Source organism: the organism of the source record quoted next, unplaced genomic scaffold, assembly GCF_019419815.1.
Source record: "Pyrus x bretschneideri cultivar Hongxiangsu unplaced genomic scaffold, Pyrus_bretschneideri_v1 Contig28, whole genome shotgun sequence".
NCBI classification, from domain to species: domain Eukaryota; kingdom Viridiplantae; phylum Streptophyta; class Magnoliopsida; order Rosales; family Rosaceae; genus Pyrus; species Pyrus x bretschneideri.
The window spans coordinates 2178664-2206412 of NW_025999590.1; the positions used below are offsets into that span (position 1 = coordinate 2178664).

The 27749-nt window shown below is 37.5% G+C and overlaps 2 protein-coding genes, 1 non-coding gene and 2 pseudogenes across 3 annotated transcripts; 4 read left to right on the forward strand and 1 right to left on the reverse strand.

Annotated features, from left to right (window-relative positions):
• TRNAI-AAU lies at window positions 1–74 on the forward strand. The gene has a single exon. It is a non-coding gene; the product is annotated as a tRNA-Ile (tRNA).
• Window positions 75–134: 60 nt separating this feature from the next.
• On the reverse strand, window positions 135–2314 carry LOC108867433 (annotated as a pseudogene).
• On the forward strand, window positions 2181–7836 carry LOC103949694 (annotated as a pseudogene).
• An 11490-nt stretch (window positions 7837–19326) lies between these two features.
• On the forward strand, window positions 19327–21856 carry LOC103949693 (aspartyl protease family protein At5g10770-like). The gene is made up of 2 exons (XM_009360799.3): window positions 19327–19541; window positions 20246–21856. Exons 1-2 carry the CDS (start codon window positions 19358–19360, stop codon window positions 21553–21555), a joined length of 1494 nt encoding a protein of 497 aa, XP_009359074.1. The 5' UTR covers window positions 19327–19357; the 3' UTR covers window positions 21556–21856.
• A 2685-nt stretch (window positions 21857–24541) lies between these two features.
• On the forward strand, window positions 24542–26301 carry LOC125479106 (putative pentatricopeptide repeat-containing protein At3g25970). Its single transcript, XM_048588142.1, has 4 exons — window positions 24542–24705; window positions 25222–25465; window positions 25592–25841; window positions 25943–26301. Exons 1-4 carry the CDS (start codon window positions 24542–24544, stop codon window positions 26299–26301), a joined length of 1017 nt encoding a protein of 338 aa, XP_048444099.1.
• Window positions 26302–27749: the final 1448 nt, after the last annotated feature.

The window sequence follows — 27749 nt, forward strand, 5'->3', positions numbered from 1 at the left end:
GGCCTATTAGCTCAGCTGGTTAGAGCGTCGTGCTAATAACGCGAAGGTCACAGGTTCGAGACCTGTATGGGCCATTTCCTTTTTTATTTTTCTGCTTCGCTCTCCTTTCTTGCTGGTATTGGTGGTGGGATCCACTAGGAGGAGCTTTTTCTTCCTATTTTGCTGTGACCTACATGGTAAGGCATGCCACTGCTAACTTTGTCAACCCATTTTCTGTACTCTACCACCCAAACATCAGATGATTTTAAATTAAGGTACAACTCTTTCGTGGGACGTTTTTCTCTCGAAAGTATTTCGTTCTGAGACGAGCGAAAGCCCATGTCTTGCTCGAAAGCTCTACAAGAAATATGGTGGAAGTACCAAGTCGGAAACAGTTTTGCCAACGGGGAGAGTTTCGTGGTTCCGAACCTCATAATAGCCACAGATTTTCCCTGCCCTGTTGGCCTACAGAGGAAGAGCCCGACAGAGTAGTGCTTCTCACCGTTCTTGTCTACAATTTCCCTCGTGTTTTCGATAACGCCGGGTGCCTCAAACCTTAAGAAAAAAGGCAAGTGCTGGTCCTTTGCCTCACCATAATACCCTGCAAAACCTCTGTCACTCCTTTCAATCACCTCAAATCTCAGTGGCTGCGCGTTTTCTCTTTTCACTGAGAAACCTGTCCTGTCGTGTGAGATTGGAATGTGGGCTGCATCCATGAGGTTCTCCAGAAGAATGGAGTGATCGTAGGGGAGCTCGTGAATTGTCGAAGAATAATCAAAGCCGGGTTTATCAAAGTTTTCGAACCAAGGTAGTTTTTTAGTGTTTGGTGGCGTCTTGTGAGACATCCACACACCCAAATGACGCCTTGAGAATCCCTCACTTCATATGATTTAACACAAGCTGCTCTCGGAATTTTAGCATCAGATGGAAGCTGTTTAGTGAAAACAGAGTTCAATTAAGTTCTATAATTAATGTAGATCATGAAATTAATTAAGAGGGGGACTCATATAATATGAAACAGAAAGGTTTTTGATTAACTAGAATACTAATAACTCAAACATACCTGTGGAATCTTTACACATTTTCCTTGGCGTTCGAATTGCCAGCCATGGTACAGACACTCTAGCCTTCCGTTGATCAAATGGCCCTTGGATAGTTTTGCCAGCCTAAGAAATAAACCAAGAACTTCATTTTTTGTTAGTAATGAAGTTTGAATTCAAGAGGCAACAAAGCAGAGTAAACAAAAACAGGGGAAGAACAGAGGACCAAAGCAGGGGAAAAACAGAGGATACAAAACAAATTAAGCTATATACTACATACATAACTACTTTAGATTTCGTGAATTAAAAAAAGGTGATGAATCATGAGATGGATAAGATTAATTGTTACCTATGTGGGCAACGATCTTCGTAACAGCGAAGCTCACCCGAGCCATCACGATACAAGACGAGCTGCTTATTGAAGACGGTGAGGCCTAAAGGTGCATCTTCAGGCAGGTCCTGGGTGAGGTAAAGAGGGTACCATTCTTCCGTCCAATTGTATCCGGTCGCGACGCTTTCTTCTCCATGCTCTTCTTCTTTGGAAGGAGTCACCAAAACCTTGTGATCCTCTTGTTCATCTTCCTTCAAATCATCGTCATGATTGAGCAGAGATGCAACTACGACTCTAGAGAGAAACTTATCTACACCTGAAATATTATGGTGACTCTTATTATTTGTTAGTACTAATGTGGATGGTTGAAGAGGTGTAGGGTTTGATTTTGAAATTGTATTAATTTACGCCTTTTAGATATTTGAACATCTAAATATCCATAAATTGATAAGGTATTTAGTCGATGTGGTGCAAATATGGCTTACATATAATCATAATTACGGATTTCATGTTCATCATGTTATCAATTTAATAAATATTTAAATGTTGTAGAGCATGTTTAACTGACGAATATAGGTGAATATAGTGAGAGAAATAGAGGGGTGCGGCAAGAGAGTCTGATTTAATTATGAGGTGTGTATTATCTCAATATATTTATAGTAGTAGAAAACGTAAAATTCTTACCCGATAAGTATTACAACTTAAACATGATACTTATGTAAAAAATAAAATACGATAGAATTCTATAAGGATTTCCTAAGATTTCATAATCCTGTTTCTAATCTAATTAGAACTTAATTAAACAAAATATACACACCCTCAAAATTTTAAGAGCAACTTTTAATTGAATTTTTTGAGCCGGGAAAGACAAAAATAAAAGAAATCGGCGAAACAATACGATCTTCTGCTTTAAACCGCCACTGTGGTGTTCGAGTTTCCCTCCATTCCTGTTCCCGACTCCCATTCCAGCATCTTCGGAATTGGAATGAAGATTGTTGTAGAAGGTTGTATGCATGGCGATCTCGACAACGTCTACCGAACCCTCCAACGCTACGAAAAGCTCCACAACACCACCATCGACCTCCTCCTCTGCTGCGGCGACTTTCAGGTACCGCCGCCTACTTTCCTGAATTCCCCATATCGCCCCTTTATTCTTGCTTACTTGCCCTAAATTTTTGAGCTTTTTATTTTTCTGTACTCAATTGTCTCCGAAAGTACCGATTTTTCGTTGAATATTAATTGTTCAATTTTCCAAATTTCGGCACTTGCAGTTTTGTTCTTGCTAATTTGCCCTAAAGTTTCAATCTTTTTGTTGGGGGTGATCTAGTTGTTTATGAAATTAGAGAATTTGATTAATCATGAGGGAAAACTATTGTGTTTGTGAAATTAGGCTGTGAGGAATGAGAGGGACTTGGATAGCTTAAACGTGCCTCGTAAATTCCGGAGCATGAACACATTCTGGAAATACTATTCCGGCGAGGCGGTGGCTCCGTACCCCATATTCATTGGCGGCAATCACGAGGCTTCTAATTACTCGTGGGAACTGTAAGTCCCTTCTTTAACTACAATCTATGGCATTCTCTTCCAATTGTTTTTCATGACGTTTTTTTCGCTTTGGATGAATGATTGTTGCGGGTTTTTACTTGTTTTTTCTGTTTGTATAGGTACTATGGAGGATGGGCAGCACCTAATATATACTTCTTGGTGTTTGCTGGTGTAGTCAAGTTTGGAAACCTTCGAATTGGTGGACTCTCCGGAATTTACAAACAGCCCGATTTTCTTTAAGGTTAGTTTGCTTTCGTTTTGTACCATTACAGGTGTTTACTTCATTGCTTATCTTTTGTTGGTAAAACAATAGCTGTTTATGTTCTACTATTATCGTAAATATAGCGATGGTGGTATGTGCAATTCTGATATATGGTGTTAACTGTCTGAAGGCAGTTCATTTTTTTTCCTCTTGAGCAGGACACTTTGAGAGGCCTCCTTATAATGGTCATACTATCAGGTCAGTGTATCATGTTCGTGAGTATGATTTCCACAAACTGATTCAAGTTGAGGAACCAATCGATATTTTTCTCTCACATGATTGGCCGGTTGGCATCACTGATTGTGGGGACTGGAAGGAACTTGTTCGGGAAAAACCGGAATTTAAGCAGGAGGTAATTGCAAGAACGGAAAAATGAGTTAGTAAGCTCTGATTGGTATGTTTTCGAATCACGTATCTCGTTTAAAATGTCATTAAGTTCAAGGAAGAAGTCTTGGAAGTAAACCAGCTGCTCAATTGCTAGAAAAACTGAAACCACCTTATTGGTTTTCAGCTCATTTACACTGCAAATTTGCTGCTCGTCTTCAACATGGGGAAGATGGTTCAGTGACAAACTTTCTTGCCCTTGATAAGTGCCTACCAGGACGCAAATTTCTTCAGGTATTTGATGAAATGCTGAAGTGGTGTATAGGATGTTCCCCGCAGTCATTGCTGGTAGCTAATGGGTTCTATGTGTGACACTTTCTGGCATTTTAGGTTATTGAAATTGAATCGGAGCCAGGCCCTTATGAGATTCAGTACGATGAAGAATGGCTAGAAATAACACGGTGATTTAACTCTATTTTCCCTCTCACAACCAGAAGTGCAACTCTTTGGTGTGTACATTTTGTCGAAATGTATTGAGCATGCTGCCAATGATTAGACCGTTAAACTTTATATTCCCTCTGTGGTCTTTACCCTTTTAATGTTTTTTCTCTTGTAAAGTATCTACTAAGTGTGTGCGTGTCATATTGTAGGCATGTACGTCTTGACAAACATGGTGGTCATCAATGGGTCAGGAGCAAGTTGCAAGCAAGAGGGGCCAGACCGTTTGAATTCACCCAGACAGTTCCACCTTACAATCCCTCTCAATCTGTTTCTTATGGTTCTTTTCGTGGTAAGGATCATCATGTCATTCTGAATGCTGTTAAACAAGAACATTTTAAGTAAATACCACAAATTTTCTTTTTGGCAGCACACGTTCAGAATCCTCAGACAGAATCTCTGTTGCAGTTTCTGGAACTTCCTTACCTTCTTGATAACACATCACAACCATCGGATGTAATCCCAAGTTCTCATAGAGGTAAAAATCTGCTCATAAAGTGAGAGTTTATTATGTCAATTACTTGGTACAACCATCGGAAGTACTCCCGAGTTCTCATAGAGGTAAAAATCTGCTCATAAAGTGAGAGTTTATTATGTCAATTGCTTGGTAAACTTTGCAGAGGGTTTTTAACAAACTATTTATGTGTCCCTCCTCACAATTTGTCATTACGAACCTTTTCCTCTTTCAAGCTTCACTAAAACTAACTGCAAAGTTTTCTGCAGGTTCTGTTGAAGAGAATAGTGAAGACATTCCCATTGATGATGTGGATGAGTTGGACGAAGATGCTGTGGATAGCGAAAATGAAAATTCGTGAAAACTCCTATAGTTGTATACCTCTTCAGGCATCCATCATTTGTCCGTTTCAAAAGATCAATGCCGTTAGGCTCTCTCAGTCGAAGTTTGTTTAATCGAATTTCATCTATATACTTGGATGGAAGTAGGTCTGGTCTCTTTTCTTGTTCCTTTTTTAAGGCCTGTTAGTTGTAAATATAATTTATGCAGTGTCTAATTTTTGTAAGAGGGAGCAAATCATATGCCATATTGACCCATGAGAACAAGAGATGTATGTACTGACTTTTATTTTCGATCTGAAAGTGGATAGACCGACTTATTAGACAAGATTTTGTTTATTTTAAAATGTTTGTGGCATTGTTCTTCTTAATTAGCTTTTCGGGTTCATTTCTTTTTGGCGCACTTTGATATTCCCCTATGGGAAAAATCTTGAGCGTGATGGGTGATTTATCACCATGTGTCTATCTCACACATCCTGTGATTAACATAGAGAGGAGGGAATGGGTTAGATAGATGCCAAGGTAACACATGGCTGTCCAAGTTGGTGATCCAGTGTGGTAGCTATAAGGCTACAAGTCATATAATACTTTCTTGAGTGCCCCTTAGATGTGAGGCCCTGTGCGGTTGCTCCACTTGCATCTACCTCAAGATAGGAAACTTATTACATATGGCATACTATGTATGCGGTCGCTCCACTCGCACTGCATTAGGGCCGGCCCTACTCAACGAGGTCTTGCATAATCCTCCATTTAATCCATCAGACTCATTGCCATACTAGTTTGAACTGTCATTGTTCCTCGAGATTATCCAGAATGTTTGATTGAGGAACTAATCAAAACCCTATTCCACCCTTTTCTTTTTTCTTGTTATGATGAGTAATGTGATCCCATCTACCTCCTGCCATCACCAAATCAACTTGAATGCAGCTTTAAATACACCTCCGTGGCTCCGTTTGTTTACACATGGCCAACTATTTCTCTCTCTCTCCCTCTCTCTCTCTCTCTCAAAAGTTGGGAACTTTGAATGTTATACATTGTACAAGAAGGCAATGTCTTGAGCATTTCTATGTGTAGGGTACATGAAAATATCCCTAATGGAGAAGACATCGGCAGCCTTCTCTTGCACACATTGTTGTGTTTTCTTAATTTGGTTATTTCTTGCTGCTTCTGCTTCCACTGCAGACCTGGCACTGAATTTCTACGCAGCTTCATGCCCTTCTGCCGAGTTTATTGTCCGAAACACAGTGAGTTCGGCCTCCAACTTGGACCCTACCGTCCCCGGGAAGCTCCTCCGTCTGCTCTTCCATGATTGCTTTGTGGAGGTAAAGTAAACAAAACCTGCTTTAGTATATTTCTCTTGCTCTCTTAGATGCATTGCACCCTTTTACTGCTCCAAGTCCTAAAACTAACTTATATAGCTAAGCACTCTTTGCTGTCGCGCCCCAAAATCTCGGCCTTTTTGGAACTGGAAGTCCTTCAAACCTACGCATTCTTTCTGTCACGCCCCAAAACCCCGTCCTTTTAGAACTATTAGTCCTAAAAAACCAACTTACACAACCTAAGTACTCTTCCTGTCACGCTCCAAAACCCCGGTCACGCGACACTCAGTGATTTTTGGCCTTTAATTTGACAGTATCGACTTGATACTAACCAAATGAATTACACAGGGTTGTGATGCATCTGTGCTTCTACAAGGAACTGGGACTGAGAGAAGTGATCCGGCAAACACATCTCTGGGAGGGTTTGCAGTGATCGATTCGGCGAAGAGACTGCTTGAAATCTTCTGTCCCGGAACTGTTTCTTGCGCTGACATTGTTGCTCTGGCTGCTAGAGATGCTGTTGAATTTGTCAGATCTCCATCTCCCTCAACTGTTTTTTTTTTTATAATTATTCATTATTTTTTTTCTGTGTGTATATTTTGGTTGGGTGTATTTATTGTGGTGAGTACGAAACAGGCTGGGGGACCTGTGGTTCAGATTCCAACAGGTAGGAGAGACGGGAAAGCTTCTGCAGCTTCAAATGTCAGGCCTAATATTGTAGATACAAGTTTTACAATGGATGAGATGATTAAGCTCTTCTCTTCCAAAGGGTTGTCTTTGGTTGACCTAGCCACCCTATCAGGTACCTTATTTATGTAGCCGGGTCACTCGTCCGCCCAAGACACGCACAAATGAGACCCTTGCATTCGGGTTCTATGTGGGACTATTTTGATGAACTTGAATGCGAGTCCCCTTGTGTGTGTCTTGAGTGGACATGCGGCCATTTAATTGCAATGTATATCGACTGTTAGCTGTAACCACTCAGCCTTTGTAGCAACTACTGATCGCTTCGACATTTCAGGAGCTCACACTATCGGATCAGCTCACTGCAGTGCATTCAGAGATCGGTTCAAGCAGGACCCCAAAGGAAAATTCACACTCATTGACACATCCTTAGACAATGTTTATGCAGAGGAGCTCATGGAGCAGTGCCCTGCAGGAGCAAATCCGTCTACAACGGTAAAAAATGATCCTAAAACATCCTTTGTGTTCGATAATCAGTACTACCAAAATCTCTTGGCACACAGAGGGCTGTTTCAATCGGATTCCGTCTTGCTAACCGATGGCAGAACAAGAAAACAAGTGGAGATATTTGCACAGGACCAAGTTAGTTTTTTCAAGAGCTGGACTGAGTCATTCTTGAAACTTGCTAGCATCGGCGTGAAGACAGGTGATGAAGGCGAAATTCGAGCCTCTTGTCCGACGACTAATGCCTGAAGGAATGAAAACACTTGCAATCTGGTGATGGTTTTGTTGGTTGGAGGAGAAAAATTGAAAGGCAATTTTGGCCAAATGGTACTACTTTGGAAGCGTTGTTGAATGTCTAAACTTGTTTTTAGGGTCATATTAGTTGCGGTCCTTGGTCATCTCAATTGTTAGATTGAAATCTTATAGTTTTAGGGTCATTTTAGTTGCGACCCTTGGTCATCTCAATTGTTAGATAACCTTGTAGTTTTTCAATTTTCAATCATAGTTCTTTGACTTTGTACACCTCAGCATTTTAGTATTTATTATATTTTCATATCATTTTATTGTATTTAAAACTAAAAATGGAGATTGAGTCAAACTTTAAAACACTTTGTCCTGCTATTTTTTATTATTATTTGAAAATGGCTTTAATTAGCAACATTTAAGGGATTTAAATCAAATAATTGTCGCTCAGGGTCTAGTGGTATTCATCTTCACTTATAAGTGAGAGGTATTATGTTCGAATCTCGTAGACAGTGAATTTGATACCAAATTTGATTATTTTTTTTGTCAAAAGATAGATTTGTTAGATTAAATGTTAGACTAGGGAGTCGACGGAGTTCAAACCCACGCCCTAGTGTAAGTACAATACTTCTCTCTACTATTCTAGTAGATGGCCACTTGCCAAATAATTGATGTAATTCATATCTCACGGATTTAAAGGAGTTAAATCAAAGATCAAATCTAGTAGTATTAAGAGAAATAATGTACCCCATTAAATATAAAAAACAATGTACCCTTGAACTTGACAAAAAATGTACCAACCAACATAAAAAAAATGTACGTACCCACTGAAACACTCCGATCGAAATCAAGCCGTGCTGGTCGTCATGTGAGGGTGACGTAGCCATGTGCACAGTGCGGAAGCAAAAGATAATAATAAAAGTACGAATAAATAAAAACCAAACTACTAAAAATCTAGTTAAGGTAACACATTAATGCGAGACTAAGTGTGATAAACAATATTCAGAGCACAGAAAGCCTATTGCAGTCTAAAGGAACAAACACTAACTAAACACACCCAGAGATGGTCCTACACTGGTGATAATCTGTCAGATATGCCGTGGATTCCTCGTAAGCCACCAAAAGAGCAAACAAAACTAGAACCTGGAGGGGCGCAAAATAGAAAGTGTAAGTGGGCAAAAACAAAGTTTTTCAAAATCATTTCATTATCAAAATAGAATATACACATATATCGAAAACATGTTTAGAAATATGCCATGTCGAATGCCTCCACATAAAATGTAAGTAACCCAGGTAATGTCAATCAATGCAAGTAACATGTCAACTGGAGTCACCTAACGTGACTTGTACAGCTGAATCTAGAGCTCAAATCCCCAACTCACTAACTATACCTGCACACGAGTCGGAACCACCTAAAGTAGTTTGTACGACAAGATTGGGTGTAAATAAATACGCTCAAGTGCTATGATCACGTGAAGACTGGGTGAATAATCGCGGGTCACCTACGAGTCGGAACCACCTATAGTGGTCTGTACGACAGTACTGTGCACCTAACTTGGATTCAAGATGAGCGTGTGGTGCGGGAGGTGAACATCACGTGAAGGACTGTGCCCTACTCTGGGCGGGAGCACTAGCACCGGGAGTGCAGGTTATGAGCTCTCTATGCATCTCACATAACCACTAATTCACAATCATAAACCATAAACTTACCTGGCACTTACCTGTGCGTCCACGGCACCAAACATACATATATGCAACTACTAATGCATAAATAAATAGGCAAACGCTATGCATGACATTTAAAACATATAAACACTCTATTTCATTTTTTGGGAAAAACCACAAGTATATAGGTATATACGGAAAACCAAAAGCCCACTCACTGATATGTGGAAGGGTCGTAACCCCCTTGTCTCGAGCGACTGCGCTCGTCTTCAGGATAGGTTTCACCTATATGCGAAACAACTATAAAAATGTCAATTTAAAGCACATAACCAAAACTAGGTAATAACTTCTCATACAATGCTCAAATGGGGTGTTTGGATATACCAACGTGATCTACTTAACCTCACGAACATCCCCATATTTTTGAAATAATTTTTCGACCACCCACGCGCCGACCAAGGCACGGCCAGACGCGCCGGCCACGGGCAGGCACGTGCTTAGCACACGTGTGGTAACCCTAATGGCGTTAGGGAATATTCCGTCCAAAAATGGAATATACCGTTATATATACCTAATGCCGTTAGTATCGCTGTTAGTATATTCCGTCAAAATTGACCGAATATTCCTTGTCTTCTTCGGTGAGTCTCGCTGGCCGCCGCCGTCTGCAACTCGAATTCTCGTCGGAAACTGGAAAATTTTCAAAACTTCATATCTTCTTCATTTCTCAACCAAATTCCATGAAATTGGTACCAAAATGAAGCTTACAACAAGTAGAGCAAAACCTTGCCACTTTCAAGCCCTGAAATTCACGGAATCTGGCCAGATGAATCTCGCAAAATCTGGACAACCTTAGAACTTGCTATCCCGACGTCCAAAATCCTTCAAACTTGTTCCCCGAGCTTTATGAGAGTATTCTAAAGCTCCCTAAGACCTTAAAATCCACTGAAACCTTCGCAATGATTAGTGCATGAAAATTGGGTTCTTGGGTTCTAGGGTTTTCGAGGGTTTCAAGTTCTAAAAATGGTATGGATGAACTCAGGAGCTTGCAAGGAGTTCGAATCTTACCTTCTAGACGTCGATCCGTGCGTGAAATGTTGGTTTTGAAGTTCGTCCGTACACTTGCAAAGGAAATGGAAGAAAATCCGGGAGAAAGAAGAGAGAGGGCGTCACGGGAGTGTATGGTATAGGTGTGTGTGTGTCCTGTAGAGTCAACCACCAAAAACAACTAAACAACACACCAAAATGGCAAATACCCACCAAGGGAAAAATCGTCATTTCACACCTATGGTACGAATAATCCGGGATGGGCTGTCACACCCACAACACGCAAATACCAAATGGGTATATATTCTAAATTTACAAAAAAAATTATATTGTACCCAAATAAAAATAAATATAAGAGAAAAAACTCATGGGTACATGTAAACAACTCAAGGAAAAGAATGTACCACATTGTTTAGTAAGCATACATATGGTACATAAAAAAATGCAGCAACCACAACCATTTTACCTAATTTTCTCCAAAAAAAAAATTGTACCCATATCAATATATATATATATATATATATATGTATAACGAAAGTACTCACAAAATATATTGTACCAATAAATATATTAGAATGAAATAACATGTAGAACTAAACTGTACCCATGAAATACAAAAGCATAGCCAACCATATATTGAAATTGAACAATCAAGATTAATATTCAATATTCTTAAAAAAAAAAAAAAAGGATTAATATTCAACAATAAAAGGAAAATAAAAAATAAAAAGAAGAAAAGAAGTTGACCACATAAATATAATGGTCTAGGGCGGCTGCTGCTACGTAGAGAGGGAGAGAGTCTGGGTAGGTTTGGCGTATGTACAATGAACAAGCATGATGGATTGAGTTTGGATGTGATGTGAGTGAGGTATGAAAAAGAATGGAGGAGTTTAAATGGCTGTTTATTTTATTTAAATATAGGAAGGAATGAGATTTCAATTATCAACTAAAAATCTGGACAAAGCAATTAATATTGGACTAGGATTCTCTCCGCTCATCTTTTCATCCCCTTCTATCCCCTCCTCTCACACTCTTTATTTTGTTTGTTTCTTTCTATAAAAAATTAATATAAAATGTTGACGTGATTTAACTGTGACCATTCAAATAGAAGAGGAGGGGAGGGAAGGAAAAAAAGGAGAGGAGAGATAATCTTTCTCCATTAATATTAATTACAACAAAAAAAGGGCTAATACTTTAACCAAAAATTATAAATAATTAGCAAAGTGTTAACATGTAATTTTTCAAATTCTAAAATGATGATGTGGACAAAGTCAAAGGACCTTGATCAAAAATAGAAAAACAATAAAGTTTCAACAAATGCAATATGAAAATGAGGGATGAAAACCTTTTTTTCTTTCTTTTTTTTTTTTTAAACATACATTTGTAAAACCTTATAATGTTTGTGCTGTCAAATAACGTAGAAGACCAATACATTTTGTTTCAAGTGATCAGAGTAAAGAGAGGAAATTAAAATGGCTGTTATCTTGAGTTTATGTTATTGTCTTTCATTAAAATGGCTGTTATCTTGATCGAAAAATCGGATTTGCCCCTGCAGGATGCCCCTGAGCCTGAGGGCTTATGTGGCTGGTTGCTTAATTAGGCTGGCTAACAAGTTTGATTATGCCACCACCAGCGGCAGCAACATAGGGCAAATTTTATAACAAAAAATATAACAGTAATACATAATTACACATAGGTGAATTGGCACAAACTATATATAGTGACAATTGGTTTGTGTGTGTATAATAGGTAAAAAAGAATTCAAGTATGCAACTAGCAACTTGTATAAAAATAAGAAATAAAAGTGCTTTATGTCGTTGCGATACTATAATTCTTCTGTATTCAGTCTCATCCAATAAGTCAGAATAATGCAAAATCAAGCCAGACAATAATAATTATTTTTTGTGTGAAAAAGTAGGGGACATGCATCAATGAAAATTTGGGTTCACTTAGTTGATATTACCACAATTCTAATAAGTTTGGATGAAGAAATTAATGTTCAAGGAATTTTAAAATTATTTTTTAGAATTTGTGAATTTTATTTTTTGGTTAACCTAAATGGATAAGGGAATTCAAGTACAAAATTTAATGCGTATACTTGAGAGTTAGGAAATGTACTAACATAGGTGGTGGGTTGTGGTGGCGGCATCGACGGTGATGGTGATGACGATGGTGGGTGGTGACGGCGGTAACGACAGTGATGATAATTGGTCATGATGGTGGTGGCGACGGTGATGACAATGATCAGTGGTGGCGGTGGTGGTGATGGTGGGTAGTAGTGGCGGGAATGGTGGTGATGGCAAGTGATGGTGTCAGCGACGGTGGTGATGGCAAATGGAGATTGTGGCTATGATGATGCTGTAATTAATGGTGGTGGTGGCGGCGGCAATGGTAATGAGATTGACAATGATGGTCACTAATAGTTTAGTTTTATTTTTTTATTTTTAGTTTTTAAAACTTATACTTATGAAAGTTCATAAATGACAACTATTACATAGAATTTAAACTTGAGAATTTGAAGTCCCAAATTTTGAGATTTTCCTTTCACTTTGAAATTTGAAATTTTTATATTTATGAATTCAAACAAAAAAAAAAAATCCATGTTAATATATAAATTCTAACTTTTGTTAAATTTTAAATTTATTTTCCTCGTTCAAACAAAGAAAAATAAAATTCGGACATAAAAAGAAAACTATGATAGCACCTGACCTACACGTTGAGGCCAAGTTATAAAAATTGATAAAAAATAGTTGACGAAAATTGAAGTAAACCACGTTGGTAACAGTAATGCTAAAAGATCAAAACATCATCTTCTTTGAGGTATTTCATTGTACATATGAAGAAATATCAACAAATTAACTTAGAATTCATTTGAAAGTGCTTTTAAAATGGTAGAAAGTTTTTTTGGTGAAATTGTTTTTGGATCCATGATTTTTCAGAGCTGCAATAAAGCATGGTTTTTGTGTAATTGAAATATTTGTCATGTGGCGTAACTTTTCATGTGTTATGGTGGACAACATAATTAATATTTTCCACTTATAGAGAACTTTAAGTGATATTATGTGACATCCCACATCGCCTAGGGGAATGATCCTTATATGTATATTTTCATCCCTACCTAGCACGAGGCCTTTTGGGAGCTCACTGGCTTCGGGTTCCATGGGAACTCCGAAGTTAAGCGAGTAGCGCACGAAAAGCACTCCTAGGATGGGTGACCCATTGAGAAGTTCTCGTGTGAGTTCTCAGAAACAAAACCATAAGGGCGTGGTCGGGGCCCAAAGCAAACAATGTCGTGCTATGGTGGTGAAGCAGGGCCGGGAAGTGGTCCCCCCTGGGCCGGGGTGTGACAATTTGGTATCAGAGCCTAACCCTGGTCGCGTGTGTGCCGACGAGGACGTCGGGCTCCTAAGGGGGGTGGATTGTGACATCCCACATCGCCCAGATGAATGATCCTTATATGTATATTCTCATCCCTACCTAGCACGAGGCCTTTTGGGAGCTCACTGGCTTCGAGTTCCATGGGAACTCCGAAGTTAAGCGAATAGCTCACGAGAGCACTCCCAGGATGGGTGATCCATTGGGAAGTTCTCGTGTGAGTTCCCAGAAACAAAACCGTGAAGGCGTGGTCGGGGCCCAAAGTGGACAATATTGTGCTACGGTGGTGGAACGGGCCCGGGAAGTGGTCCCCCCCGGGCCGGGATGTGACATATTATAACAACACATAATAGGGTTCAAAATACATCAAAAACTTTCTCAAAATACTCGCAACATGAATATAAATGTGAAATTAAATGTGGGGGTAATATTAAGGAAACTAAATTTATAAACAAAATTTTATAACCTAAATAATATGGAAGTTGATGATTAGATTATAACTTAAGCGTTGATAAACGTTCTCATTGCTGTTGGTGATATATCATTTAATTGTAAATTTTGTCTACAAATTTAATCTCCCTAACATTACTCTAAATGTAATAATACATGTTTCAATGGAGCCTTTATCCAAAAAGGGTCCCCACCTTTTGGTAGAAAAAAAAAAGACTAATTATGGAGCTCATTATACATTGAACTTTAACGATCCAAAACGTTTATAATTTTTAGATGCATCAATATATTTTTCAATGAGGTCGTTTCAATAACAGGGCATTGGCGTAGAAAGTGGTAGATAGGCTTAGGGATCCCGTGATCTTACTCGTTCATCGTAAATCGTACAGTCAGAATCATTTCAAAATTTAAAATTTAAAATTAAATATAAATAGTACCTAACGAAAACTGATCGTACGATATACGATGAACGGATGAGATCACGGGATCATAGGCATGGGCCATGTTGTCAACTCAACCAACAAAAAACCAGGACTCTCAGGCCATCTCCAATCGAGGGCTGACCAAATGGCTCGTTTTAGCACTCTGGCCCTCTAAGATATTAATATTTTAATGAACAATATAATGTCATATTTGCCTTCATCTCCAACTGAGGGCCAAAAGGCCATAAGGCTCGTTTTAGCCCTGTCACAAAAAATCGTCTCCAACCAAAGGCCAAAGGGCCATAGAGCCAAACATAATTTATTATTTAAAAACTACAACTTAAATTCAAAAATGAGATTTAAAAACTACACCTCAAATCCAAAACCTTTGTCAGCGTCTATTAATTTTGGAAATTGTTTAGATAAATAGCTCATACCCCTCTTTTCTTTTTCTTTTTTTTCTTCTTTTGTTTTCAAGAGGGATCAAGTTTATGACTTCCCTCCTATTTTTCTTGTATTTTTGTTGTTGCCTTCACAAGGATCAGATTTATGTCTCGCCCTATATTCTTTATATTTTATATTAAAATAAGGTTTATGTCACCATACTTCTTTAAAAAGAAATATCGATCACATTAACAACATTTCGATCCAAAATTAACAACATATCAATCAAATACTGAAAAATAATCATTAAACATAGAAATTTTTGGGTCATATACAAAAACGTAAATACTTCTAAGTGTTGATGTGGATGACACTTTCTTAAAGTAGTCCCAAAGTGAGCAATATATTTCGTGATTAAGTTCGGATTTTTTTTTTTTTTTTGAAGAAGCGATATTATTTATAAGGGGATGGGCTTAACCTCACAATGGGCTAGCAATAATGTGGTTCAAATTCGCATTTCGCGAGAATCGAACTTAAGACCTTTCACTTACAATTGAAAAGGAATATCACTAGACTGTAGTATTAAGTGCCAAGTTCAGACTTTTCTTGTTGCATTAAACAATTGTAAGAAATCTTAATCATGGTAGAGATAAGTGGACGACTCATGACTTAGAAAGGGCAACCATATATGTGGAAGTTTGAACTACGCATGAGGATATCCCAATGAAATTCATATGTGATCAATGGACTTTTGGAAATTTGACATTGACTTTGGTTGTATGCAATATTTCCAAGTACATTGACTTTGGCTTGTCCATTGCCCTAGTGACTAACTCTCATTATATATATATATATATATATATATATATATATATAATTAGAACATTTTATTTATTAAATTACAATATAAAAATTCTCTGTAAGCACTTCCCAGTGAGTTACCCATCCTAGGAATGCTCTCGCCCGAACTCGTTTAACTTCAGAGTTCCAATGGAATCCGAAACCAGTGAGTTCCCAAAATGCCTCGTGCTATAGGAGGGGAGCATGTACATATAAGGCACATCACCCCCTCTTCGTTGGTTGATGTGGGATCTTAAAACTTTGCTCTTTTATGGTAATTTTTTTGTATTTATGAATCCAAACAAGAAAATTGGTGCATGTTAATGTATGAATTCTGACTTTTATTTTAAATTTATTTTATTCATCTAAACAAAGAAAAATGAAATTTAAACATAAAAAGAAAACTACGACAGAACGTGACCTACACGTAGAGGCCAGGTTATAAAGATTGATGAAAAATAATTTGACGAAAATTGAAGTAAACCACATTGGTAACAGTAATACTAAAACACCTTCTTTGAGGTATTGGATTGTACATACGAAGACAAACAACGATGAATTAACTTAGAGCTCGTTTCAAGTTGCTTTTAAAACGCTAAAAAGATTTTTTTGGCGAAATTGTTTTTGGATCCATATTTTCTAGGGCTTGCAGCAAGGCATGATTTTGTGTAATTGAAATACGTGCCATGTGGTGTAACTTTTTATATGTTATGGTAGACGACATAATTGATATTTTTCACTTATGGAGAAATTTAAGTGGTACTGTAATAATACATGTTTCAACAGCCTTTATCCAAAAGGGTCCCCATTTTTGGTAGAAAAGAAGACTAGTTGTAAAGCCTATTATACATCGAACTTGAATGATCCAAATGATTTTTTTTAGATGTATGAATATATTTTTCAATTGAAGACAGGGCATCAGCTTAGATTGAGGCTCCCCACTGTTTGGTAGAAAAGAAGATTAGTTGTAGAACCTATTATTATACATCGAACTTCAACGATCCAAACTAACTATTTTTTTTCTTTCTAGATGTATGAATATATTTTTCAATTGAAGACAGGGCATCAGCGTAGATAGTGGACGAACCATGTTCTCAACTCAACCAACAATTGTAAGAAATCTTAATCTTGGTGGAGATAAGTGGACGAACCATGACTTAGAAAGGGCATCCATATATGTGGAAGTTGGAACTACGCGTGAGGATATCCCAATAAAAATTCATACACGTGATCAATGTACTTTTGAAAATTTGACATTGACTTTGGTTGTATGCAATATTTCCAAGTGCATTGAGATAATTAGTGCACTACTACTACTTGTACACTGGCTTGTCCATTGCCCTTGTGACTAACTCTCATCATATTCATACACACACACACACACGCACACACACACACACATATACATGTATGCAGAACATTTTATTTATTTAATTACAATATAAAAATTATCTCTGTAAAATATCGATTAAATTAGAATATCTTTTAATAATTTATATGTTTCAAATAAATTCACAATTTTGTATAATAAAGGGATGTATTGTATATGAAGGTTGATGGACTTTGCTTGACTCTTAAATCCAAGGGTATTCAATATATACTTTTAAGGTTTGACGGAAAAAATATATATAAATAGACTTTAAAGAAGTCAATGAAAATCACCATGTATTGGATAAAGCCTTCATAACTTTTAAAAAGTCTATGAAAATCTTATGGTATTTAATTATAACTTTTGTGAGTTTGCCAAAGTTTAGGTGTATTCAGTTTCATTTATTTTAAAGGATTTGTAAAAGTTATGGATTTTAATGGACTTTGCTCTTTTATGGTAATTTTTTGTCATGAAAAATTTAACCTCTCCCCCAAATATTTTGATAATTCATTTTTCTCTATTTTTTTAGGATATACTTCACCACCCACTATAATGCAATGACTATCATTATCACTACTTTTACCACATGTCGGCAACACCACCTTACCATAACCATCTCCTCCATCCATCATCGCCGCAACCTTCATTGCCATGAGCATCATCGCCACTCCTACGATGACCACCGTATTGGCATCACCATGGTTGTAATCACCACCTTTATGACCTTCATCACCACTGGGCCATCACTGCTTATTCACCACCTGAACACCACCTGCCACCACACTCGCCACCCCTGCTATTATCATAGTCACAAAAAACACCAACTTTACTACTACCATCTTGTCAACAAGTACTACGTGACACTTTTCATCACCATCGTTATTACTACCATCTTATAAGACCACTTTGTCATGATCATGATGACCATTTTAATAATAAAAACTAAAACATAATAAATATGCTTGATAAACCACGTAATCCTAACATATTCTAGCATTGAGTACTCTCTAGAATTTTGCAAAAGTCCATCATTTAACTCTTTATTCTTTTCCACAAAATTACATTAAAGTCCAAGAAACTTTATGGAGTTTTAAAATATTTAATCAAATTCTACCAAATTCGTGAAAGTTGATCGCTTCTAAAACTCAACATGAGTCCGTATAAATCTTAATAAACCCCCTAAGATTCTTACAATATTTGTCAATTCTGTACTTATAGAGGACTAAATGACATATCAGACATATTATATGATAGTTTTTATCAGATATGATATGTATTTAAATTGTAATTAAGAAAATAAATGGTTTTCTTTAAATTGACGACACTGTTTGGAATCAAAGCCACAACCTCATGAAAATTACTTACCAGACCATTAATTCTACCATAAAAATTAATCTATAGAGACAAAACATGAAAGAAATAAGTCTGAAAGAAAGATCATGCCCATAAGACCAAGTATTATTATATCACGGATAATTTAATTCTCAAACATAGTAATCAAACCAATAAACTTGTCTTAAGATTGTTAGAAAAATATGAGCTAATTGCCATATTATTGCATAGAAAATCAAAAAATAATTCATGCAATTATATATCAAAGTAATGCATGCACATAAGTAACCAATGTTAAATGAACATGACATAATGGATTAGAAAAACTTTAAAATATGGTCGAGGCAAGTGTTGGACACTATGTTCTTAAGATAAGTTTACGCCCTACTATGATGTTCATGGTTGACCAGAGCTTGTCTCCCATGATACAACGACCAAGTCCTTGTAATAGTAGCACTCCATATCACAAGGCTCCACTGAACCACGATCATGTAGAAAACTCTCTTGTATAGACTTAAAGAGACTCTCTTACGTTTAGTGCACTATATGTATGAATATATGGATGATGAAAAATTGTCCAACGACTATAAAGCTTCCTTATTTATAGAATTTGAGATGCCTCTTTGAAAAGCATGTGATTGTTCATAAAAAGTTAAAAGTTATAACTCTTCAATAGGATAGAAACGTATTTCCATTAAGACATTACTTCTAAGTTCCACTCATTAATAAATTTAATATAATAATAATATTAAATTTTCCGTCGTACTTAAACTATGATTACCAATTGATCAAACTATGTACTCTTCAACGGAAAAATAATTAAACCCGACAACACACAGTTGCCATCCCTGCATATCTTCCAAATTTCCAATTAGCATATAAGGTTGAGAACGTATGCTCACAGGAACAACATTATCAAGAGGAAATAGCAAGAAGACTTGCTAATTTGCTATCCATGGCAACTCCCATTTCTAGCTCCTCCTTGTTCCTTAGATTCTCCATTGGTTTATCAGCATTTCTATGCCTAATTCTCTGCTCTTTGGCAGTAAGAGATACAAAAACCCACCTCCTTTCACTTACTCACACTGTTGAAGTCAACTCTCTTCTACCAGCAAACACCTGCAGCCCCTCCACCAAAGGTTAATCCCATATTCTCTCTAGCTAACTCCTCTATCCATGCACGCAGATGTTGTCTTTTCAACCTTTCAATGGAGCGTACTCTGCTTGCTTTATGTACGGATTATTGCATGCATGGTGCTGAATGAGTGCAAGTACCATGGAAATATTTTATAGAAAAAATTAGGTTTAAATCCTTCATTTTTCTATTCCATCGATTGAAATCTTTTTCTTTTTTTTTTAAATTTTTTATCGTGGTCCTTTGATTCTTATCCACGTCAATATTTTAATAATTATTTACATGTCAACATAATTTAATTTAATTTTCCAAATAAATCCACTTAATGTTAGAAACGTCACCTTTGGTATGTTTTTATTTATGGCTAAAATGTACCCACTCCGTTATGTATTTTAACCATCAAAACCGTCCATCTTTTTATGAATAAAATTGACAAATATGGTTTTACAAAAAAATCCTAAATCGTAATTCAACATTCATATGATTTCAGATTTAAATGATTTTTAGTAGACACGATCTTTAAGGAATATCTAAAAGATAGATGATTTGAATAGCAATACACTTTGAATAATTGAAATATATTACGAAGTAAGCTTTATAAAAACATGTGTAAAAAAAAGTGGTGCCACCGTTCTGTCCCCACACAATATATATATTGTGACTATTAACTATGTATATAATGACAAACCTATACATGTTTCAATTCAGGTCATGACAATAAGGCGGCATCCGTACTGAAAGTGGTCCACAAGCATGGCCCATGCAACCAATTCCACCAACTCAAATCAAACAGTAACCCTGCCGATCAAGATGAATATCACACACAAATCCTCAAGCAAGACGAAGCCCGAGTCAACTCAATCCACTCCCATTTCAACGACCCAATCCATAATTACAGAATCCCCGTCCCACTTGCACAATCCGACGCCACCGTGATTCCCGCCCAGTCCGGCAGCGTACTTGGTTCAGGAAACTACTTCGTCAGTGTTGGCTTGGGTTCGCCCCAGAAGAAACTCTCGCTTGTATTCGACACCGGCAGCAGTCTCACTTGGACGCAGTGCCGACCATGTTCTGTATCTTGTTACCAACAGAAAGATCCCATCTTCGACCCTTCTCTCTCTACCTCTTACTCCAACATCTCCTGCAACTCCGCCGCGTGTTCCCAACTTGCAGCCTCCGGTGTCGCTAGCAATTGTTCCGCCTCCACCTGTGTTTACGGCCAACAGTATGGAGACCGCTCGTTCACGGTCGGCTTCTTTGCCAGCGAGAAGTTAACTTTGACTTCAACAGATGTTTTTAATGGTTTCGTCTTCGGCTGCGGCCAGAATAACCAAGGCTTATTTAGGGGCATCGCCGGTTTGCTCGGTCTCGGTCGAAGCAAGATCTCCCTCGTTGAACAAAGAGCTCAGAAGTACAACAGATTCTTCTCCTACTGCCTCCCCTCCACTTCAAGCTCCACCGGTTACCTCAGCTTAGGCAACTCCGACAATGGACGTTCAGGATATAACGCCGTCAAGTTCACACCGCTCACCACATTATCTCGAGGCGCGTTGTATTACGGCCTCGAACTGGTCGGTATCAGCATCGGTGGGAGTCAACTGCCAATTTCAGCTTCGGTATTTTCGACTTCGGGAACAATTATCGACTCGGGGACTGTGATCACGCGCCTCCCAGCCACTGCGTACACAGCGCTGCGGAACGCATTTCGAGAAGCGATGAAGAGGTACCCAACTGCTACGTCGATTTCTTCCCTGCTGGACACGTGTTACGATTTCAGTGGAATCAAAACGATAACCTTTCCAAAGATAGGGTTTGTGTTTGGCAATGGGGTTACGGTAGACGTGGACGCAACAGGAATATTAGTCCAGCAGAGTGCTTCGCAGTTTTGCTTGGCGTTTGCCGGAAACAAAGATGATAGGAGTGTCGGGATTATTGGGAACGTTCAACAGAAGAGGTTGCAGGTAGTGTATGACGTTGCTGGTGGAAAGGTTGGATTTGCCCCTGATGGTTGCCAATGATTCATTAGGTGAACCAACAGATACAATTGTAATACTGATACACCTAAACAAAGTGGATAGGTTATGTGTTAGTAATACAGCTAGTAAATTAAAAATAAAACATTGGTTTCCCAACCAAAAAAGATATTAAGTAATGTTGTGTATGTATGTTGAGAATAATTTTGAGGTGTACTCAGAATATGGTCATGTGTTTAGAGCTCGAGAAAGTATAAGTCAGAGGAGAGGGAGGGCACATACGTACCCTCTCTCTTTTTCCAAAGTTGAAAATTTAGTGTATATATTAATCTTGTGAAATATTTACAAATTCTAGTTGAGTTATTGTAAGATCTCACATCGCCCAGGGGAGTGATCCTTATATATTCTCATCCCTACCTAGCATGAGGCTTTTTGGGAGCTCACTGGCTTCGGGTTCCATCGGAATTCCGAAGTTAAGCGAGTAGCGCGCGAGAGCATTTCCAAGATGAGTGACTCACTGGAAAGTTTTCATGTGAGTTCCTAGAAACAAAACCGTGAGGGTGTGTTGGGGGCCCAAAGCGGACAATATCATGCTACGGTGGAGTAGAGCCCGTAAAGTGGTCCCGCCCCGGACCTGGATGTGACAGTTATTAAGTTTTCCTCCCCCTTCTTTGTTTGCTCACTCCCGATCTCATGTTTAAAATCATATTGAGTAGCATATTATTGTTAACATGAATGAGTATTAAATTATCAATGCAACAAGTAAAGAAAAAAATAGAGAAAAAGACAAAATTAGCTTGATTTTTCATGAAAATGGGGTTAAATTCTTAAAGGTGCTCTCACTTACACTACAAGAAAATTACCCTTTAATAACGTAAAACTTATGTCGTTTAGAAAAAAAAAGTCATTAAAGGATCTTACCCTTGACGCTTTTTAAAATACATGTCATGAGAGAGAGTGAGATCATTTGAAAAAAAAAAAAAAAAAAAGAAAAAAAAAGCCATCATGGGTTCTTTTAATGACATTTTTGTTTTAAATGCCATAAATTTTGTAATTAAAAAGCAGTTTCTTGTAGTGCAAGTTAGGAATGAAAAATACATGAATACTCTATTAATTTGTTCTTGATTAATAAGCTCTCATTCAGCGAACCATTTTTGGATCCATCTTAATTGAAACAGTGACAAGACAAGCAATCCCATGATCATATCCATATAGCACATAAGCGAGAAACCAAACTTCACGAGGCGACAGTTGATGCCGAACCAATTCAAGTATCTTTAAATTTGTAAAATGCAGAAATTCTATTTTCTTCCTTGTTATAAACATACTAAATAGGCTGAGTCAAACTTGTAAAATGTAGGAATCCTAAATTATTTTCTAAGATATTTCGAGATAATAGGTATTCTAAAAGTTTCAAAAAATTGAAAAGAAAGTCTGGTTCCGGAAGTTTTTTGGATTGAAAATTAAAAACTTGTCTTCAATTTTCAAACTGTTAGAACCCCGCACATAAATGAAATCGATAATTGAATACCACAAATGAATCAGATTTGTCATCCACTACATTCATGTCCATTACGCCTCCTTCGCGTGAACTGGTGAGAGCCATGTATTGTTCTTCATCAAAGCATGCCGTTGGGAGAAAACAGGTCTGCAACTATTTGTTTTCATAATTGGGATGATGATGGGATTAGCAAGGCTATGGCAGATGAACAGAGATGGAAAGGCATGAAGAAGGGAAATTGATGAACTTAATTATTATTATTATTTTTCGTAATATATTAGAATTACCATGATTATCTTGAACTTCATCAATTAAAAAAAAAATAAAAGAAAAAAGAATTTGGAGGATGTCTAAATTTAATTATTCAGATCAGAATGTGAAATTTAGTTTTTATAATTAATTTAAAAATAAATTTAGTCTTAATGCGACATTGCATCAAACGATTCACAATTTTAGTACTACTTAGTCTAAGCCAAGCTAGTCTAGTATGAGCTAGTCGGGTGCAACAAGCGCACAAGTCTTAGCACTCGACACGAAGCCGTGTTTTCGTCGAGAGAATTTTCAGTGTATTTGAACACGGAATGGTACGTTACATGTTATTATACAAATGAAGATTTTTTTTTTTTTTTTTTTCAATTGTCTCTCCAATTATCTATGATATGTAATGTTTAATCCCATATTCTAGATATACTAAAAAATCTCTGCACTAAACAATCTCTCCTTTTGACCTACTGGCGCCAACTATATCTTAATATTTTAATACCAATTATGTGACATAGAATACATATGGTGTATAGCATGGGGTTCAAAGTGTTTACTAGTAAGATGTTTAGAGTACTAGTCGTTGCCCTAAATATTATTGATTTTGAAATCGAGGTGATGAGTTAATTTGCATTTTTTTAACAAATGATATTATCTACATTAAGAGGGTGGGGGAATGAGTTATGCCTCACAATAGACTAGCAATAAAGTGGTTTAAATCGCCTTTGGCGAGAATCGAAGTTAGGACCTCTAATTTACAAGTGAAAAGAAATACCACTCAACAATAATACTAGTGATAAACTTAATTAGTATTGATTTAAAACAATGGTCTCTCAATTAAAAATTTATAATCACTGGTCTCTAAATTAGAAAGCCCAAAATAAAGTTTTGAGCCCAGAAATGGAAAAACCAAACAAAGACCCTACAATCCTACTTGAACTGCTACCGCAGGAGAAATTTTTAGTTATGATAGGAATATAGATGATATACTACATATTTTTATGTAAGTGGTGGAAAATTTTAATTTTTAAGTTATTAATCTTTTAACACACATATCCCACCATTTATATAGAAACACATAATGTACCACCTTGTATGACGGTCACACTGAAAAATCTCTCCTGCCACAGAAGCAGAGCATTGCCGAGAAACAAAATTCCAAACAACCAACCAAATCCGCAAAAATGATGGAAAAAACGACTCCACAACCTCCACAAAGCACTGCATAGATAGGAACAACAACCACAAATCAAAGAAAGCTAGTGAAAGATGATCCACCAACAGCAAGGTCACAGAAGGCAACAAAACCGCCGAGGACAAATTCATGGGAGGACACCCGAGCCTAAAACATCGTTTGCCTTCAATAATCAGTACTACCAGAATCTCTTAGCACAGAGGGCTGTTTCAATCGGATTCCGTCTTGCTAACCAATGGCAGAAGAACTGAAGAAGAAAACAAGTGGAGATTTTTGCACAGGACCAAGTTAGTTTTTTTCCAGAGCTGGACCGAGTCATTCTTGAAACTTGCTAGCATCGGCGTGAAGACAGGTGATGAAGGCGAAATTCGAGCCTCTTGTCCGACGACTAATGCCTGAAGGAATGAAAATACTTGCAATCTGGTGACGGTTTTGTTGGTTGGAGGAGAAAAATTGAAAGGCAATTATAGCCAAATGGTACTACTTTGTAAGCGTTGCTCAATGTCTAAAATTGTTTTTAACATGCATTTGTAAAACCTTATATTATATGTGCTGTCAATTAACGTAGAAGACCAATTCATTTTGTTTTAAGTGATCAGGGTACAGAGAGGAAATTGAAATGGCTGTTATCTTTCTTGAGTTTATGTTATTCTTTTTCATTTTTAAATAAGATCATAGTTGCTAGATAAGAATCGATGGATAGTTGCGAGATGTGAGTAGTTGGTCGATCAATATAATATATTTGGTCAATTAGTCAATCACATGTTCTGAGTCTGTCCAGCATTGGTGAGTGGAGAGAGAATTTGACTGGATTCTCACAAATTGGTTTAAATGAAGATGCCTTGAAACTCTTTGGGGATATGAAAAATTCGGAGGTAGAGATTGATCATTATGCTCTCTCAGCTGTCCTCAGGTCAAGTTCGGATTTAGTAACCCTCCAACTGGGTCAACAGGCTCACGCATTGGCACAAAAATCAGGGCTCGAGTCCAATGAATTTGTCGCTAGTTCTTTGATATTTATGTACACAAAGTGTGGGATCATTGGGGATACTAGAAAATCCTTTGAAGAGACCCCCAGAGACAGCTCAATCATTTGAAACTCAATCATTTTCTGATATGCACAGCATGGGCAGGGATATGTTGCACTCGACCTCTTCTTCCAAATGAATAAGGAAAAGGTGAAACTAGATCATATAACCTTTGTTGCAGTACTAACTGCCTGTAGCCACATGGGTTTGGTAGAACAAGGCAGCAAATTTCTAAAATCTAAGGAATTCGATTATGGAATAACCCTGCGAATGGAGCATTATGCGTGCGCAGTAGATCTATACGGGCAAGCTGGGCGTCTAGATGAGGCAAAAGGCCTGATTGAAGGCAATGCCATTTAAACCCGACGCAATGGTTTTGAAGACTTGGTGCCTGTAAGGCTTGTGGGAATATTGAATTAGCTACTCAAATTGCAAGCCATCTGCTAGACCTAGAACCGGAAGAGCACTGCACTTACGTTCTTCTTCTCTGCAACATGTATGGACATCTCAAAAGGTGGGTTGAGAAAGCTAGTGTAAAGAGACTTATGAGGGAAAAGGGTGTGAGAAGAGTCCCTGGCTGGAGTTGGATAGAAACCAAGGATGAGGTGATTTCTTTCAAAGCTGAAGATCGCTCCCATCCCCACTGCAAAGAGATATATTTCGTATTGGCAGTTTTGATGGAGGAAATCAGAAGGATGGATGTTGTTGCTAATTTAATGGTTTTAATGCATGATTTCGATTATGTCAGCGACTGCTGTGATGATGCTCCTCTCCAAAATCATGATTCGGTTTTGTTGGCTGCATAAGCTGGCTCACCATCTTTGCTCAAAATACCAAATTGGTTTCACATTTGTATACTATTGTATGCACTATTTCTTGTAACGATTCAAATTCTTGTTTCAGTAAGTTTAGAAATTAATAAAAGAGTTGGAATGTTCGAAGTTTGTAAATTGATCAAACCAAACCTCTGATTCAGAATGAACATAGGCTTTGTTCCAAGGAATCACCAACTTGCCTTGTCTACTAATGTGAACTTGTTGCAAAAAGGCAGTTGTATGTATATGAAAACAATTTCTGATTTGAGAACTAGGAAAAGTGGAAAGCTTTCAAAGGAACTCCTCACATTGAAGGAAATTAAGGTATAGGTGGGAACTTGTCTACATCCTGATCATGATATTGTGAAGTTACCATAAGGGCAATCACGCATTGTACAAAATTCACATGTCATTGCATGATTAGTTAAAGGATATTTCTATTGTTGTATTTGTGGGAGCAAATTTTCACCTCATATTTTATTGGCGAAACCTACGCACAAGAAAAGGGACAAACAAAGTTAGACTAACACCAGTGTGTAAGAATAGTGAAGCAGGAAATACCAACCTCCAAGGGAAAGATAAATCTATGGCAGAAATGAATGACACTTGTCAAGATCCTACATAGTTTGTTATAAGGTTGTTAGATAGCAGTTAGTCCTAAGCTTAGTAAGGAAGGTGTTGTAACTACATATAACAGTTCTTTTGTAAACAGAAAATACTGTGAAAAATAACAAATATTTTCTTCTCTCAAAGTCTGTTTTCCCTCCTAACTCTCTCTCTCTCGTTTCTTCTTCTTTCTTCTGCGTTCTTTCTTCTTTCTTCATCTCCAAGGTTTCTGCAATTCTTACACAGTGTTGGCCAAAGGATCTCTATTCCTAAGTCAAAAAGAATGTAGGAAGTAATAAGAGTGTGGTGATATTTTTTTTATTACTAGAATCAAGTGGTTGACCTAAGGTATTTATAGAAAATTGAAAAATTAACCCTAGCGTCCAGGTTTGTTGAACCTGTTAGCAGAAAGTTATCTAGTAGGCACATTGATGGAGAAATATTCTAATGAGATTCCTAAATATTCTTTGGAGAGTCTTATCATGCTAAGAGATTGATAAGTAAGCCCATTACATAGCAAGGTGATATGCGTAGGTTCAGTGGCAATCGACTTGGACCGTTTGCAATGAATTGGGTCTGGGGGCATGTTGATTGTGGGCTTCTAGGACCTTCCTAGGGTATGTGGCCCATTAGCCCGTTAGGATTTGACTAAGGTTTGTGTATTCCGTCAAGGGTAGAGTAGTCATATTTGATAAGTTGTATGCATGGTGCATGTGTTCCTATTAGTCGACATATTATGTCCCTACAAGATCCTAGTTGCATGAAAGTTCTTCTCGTGTTTAAGTAAGTTCAATATGTTTTCAAATAGTTATCTATATATATGAAACACAATG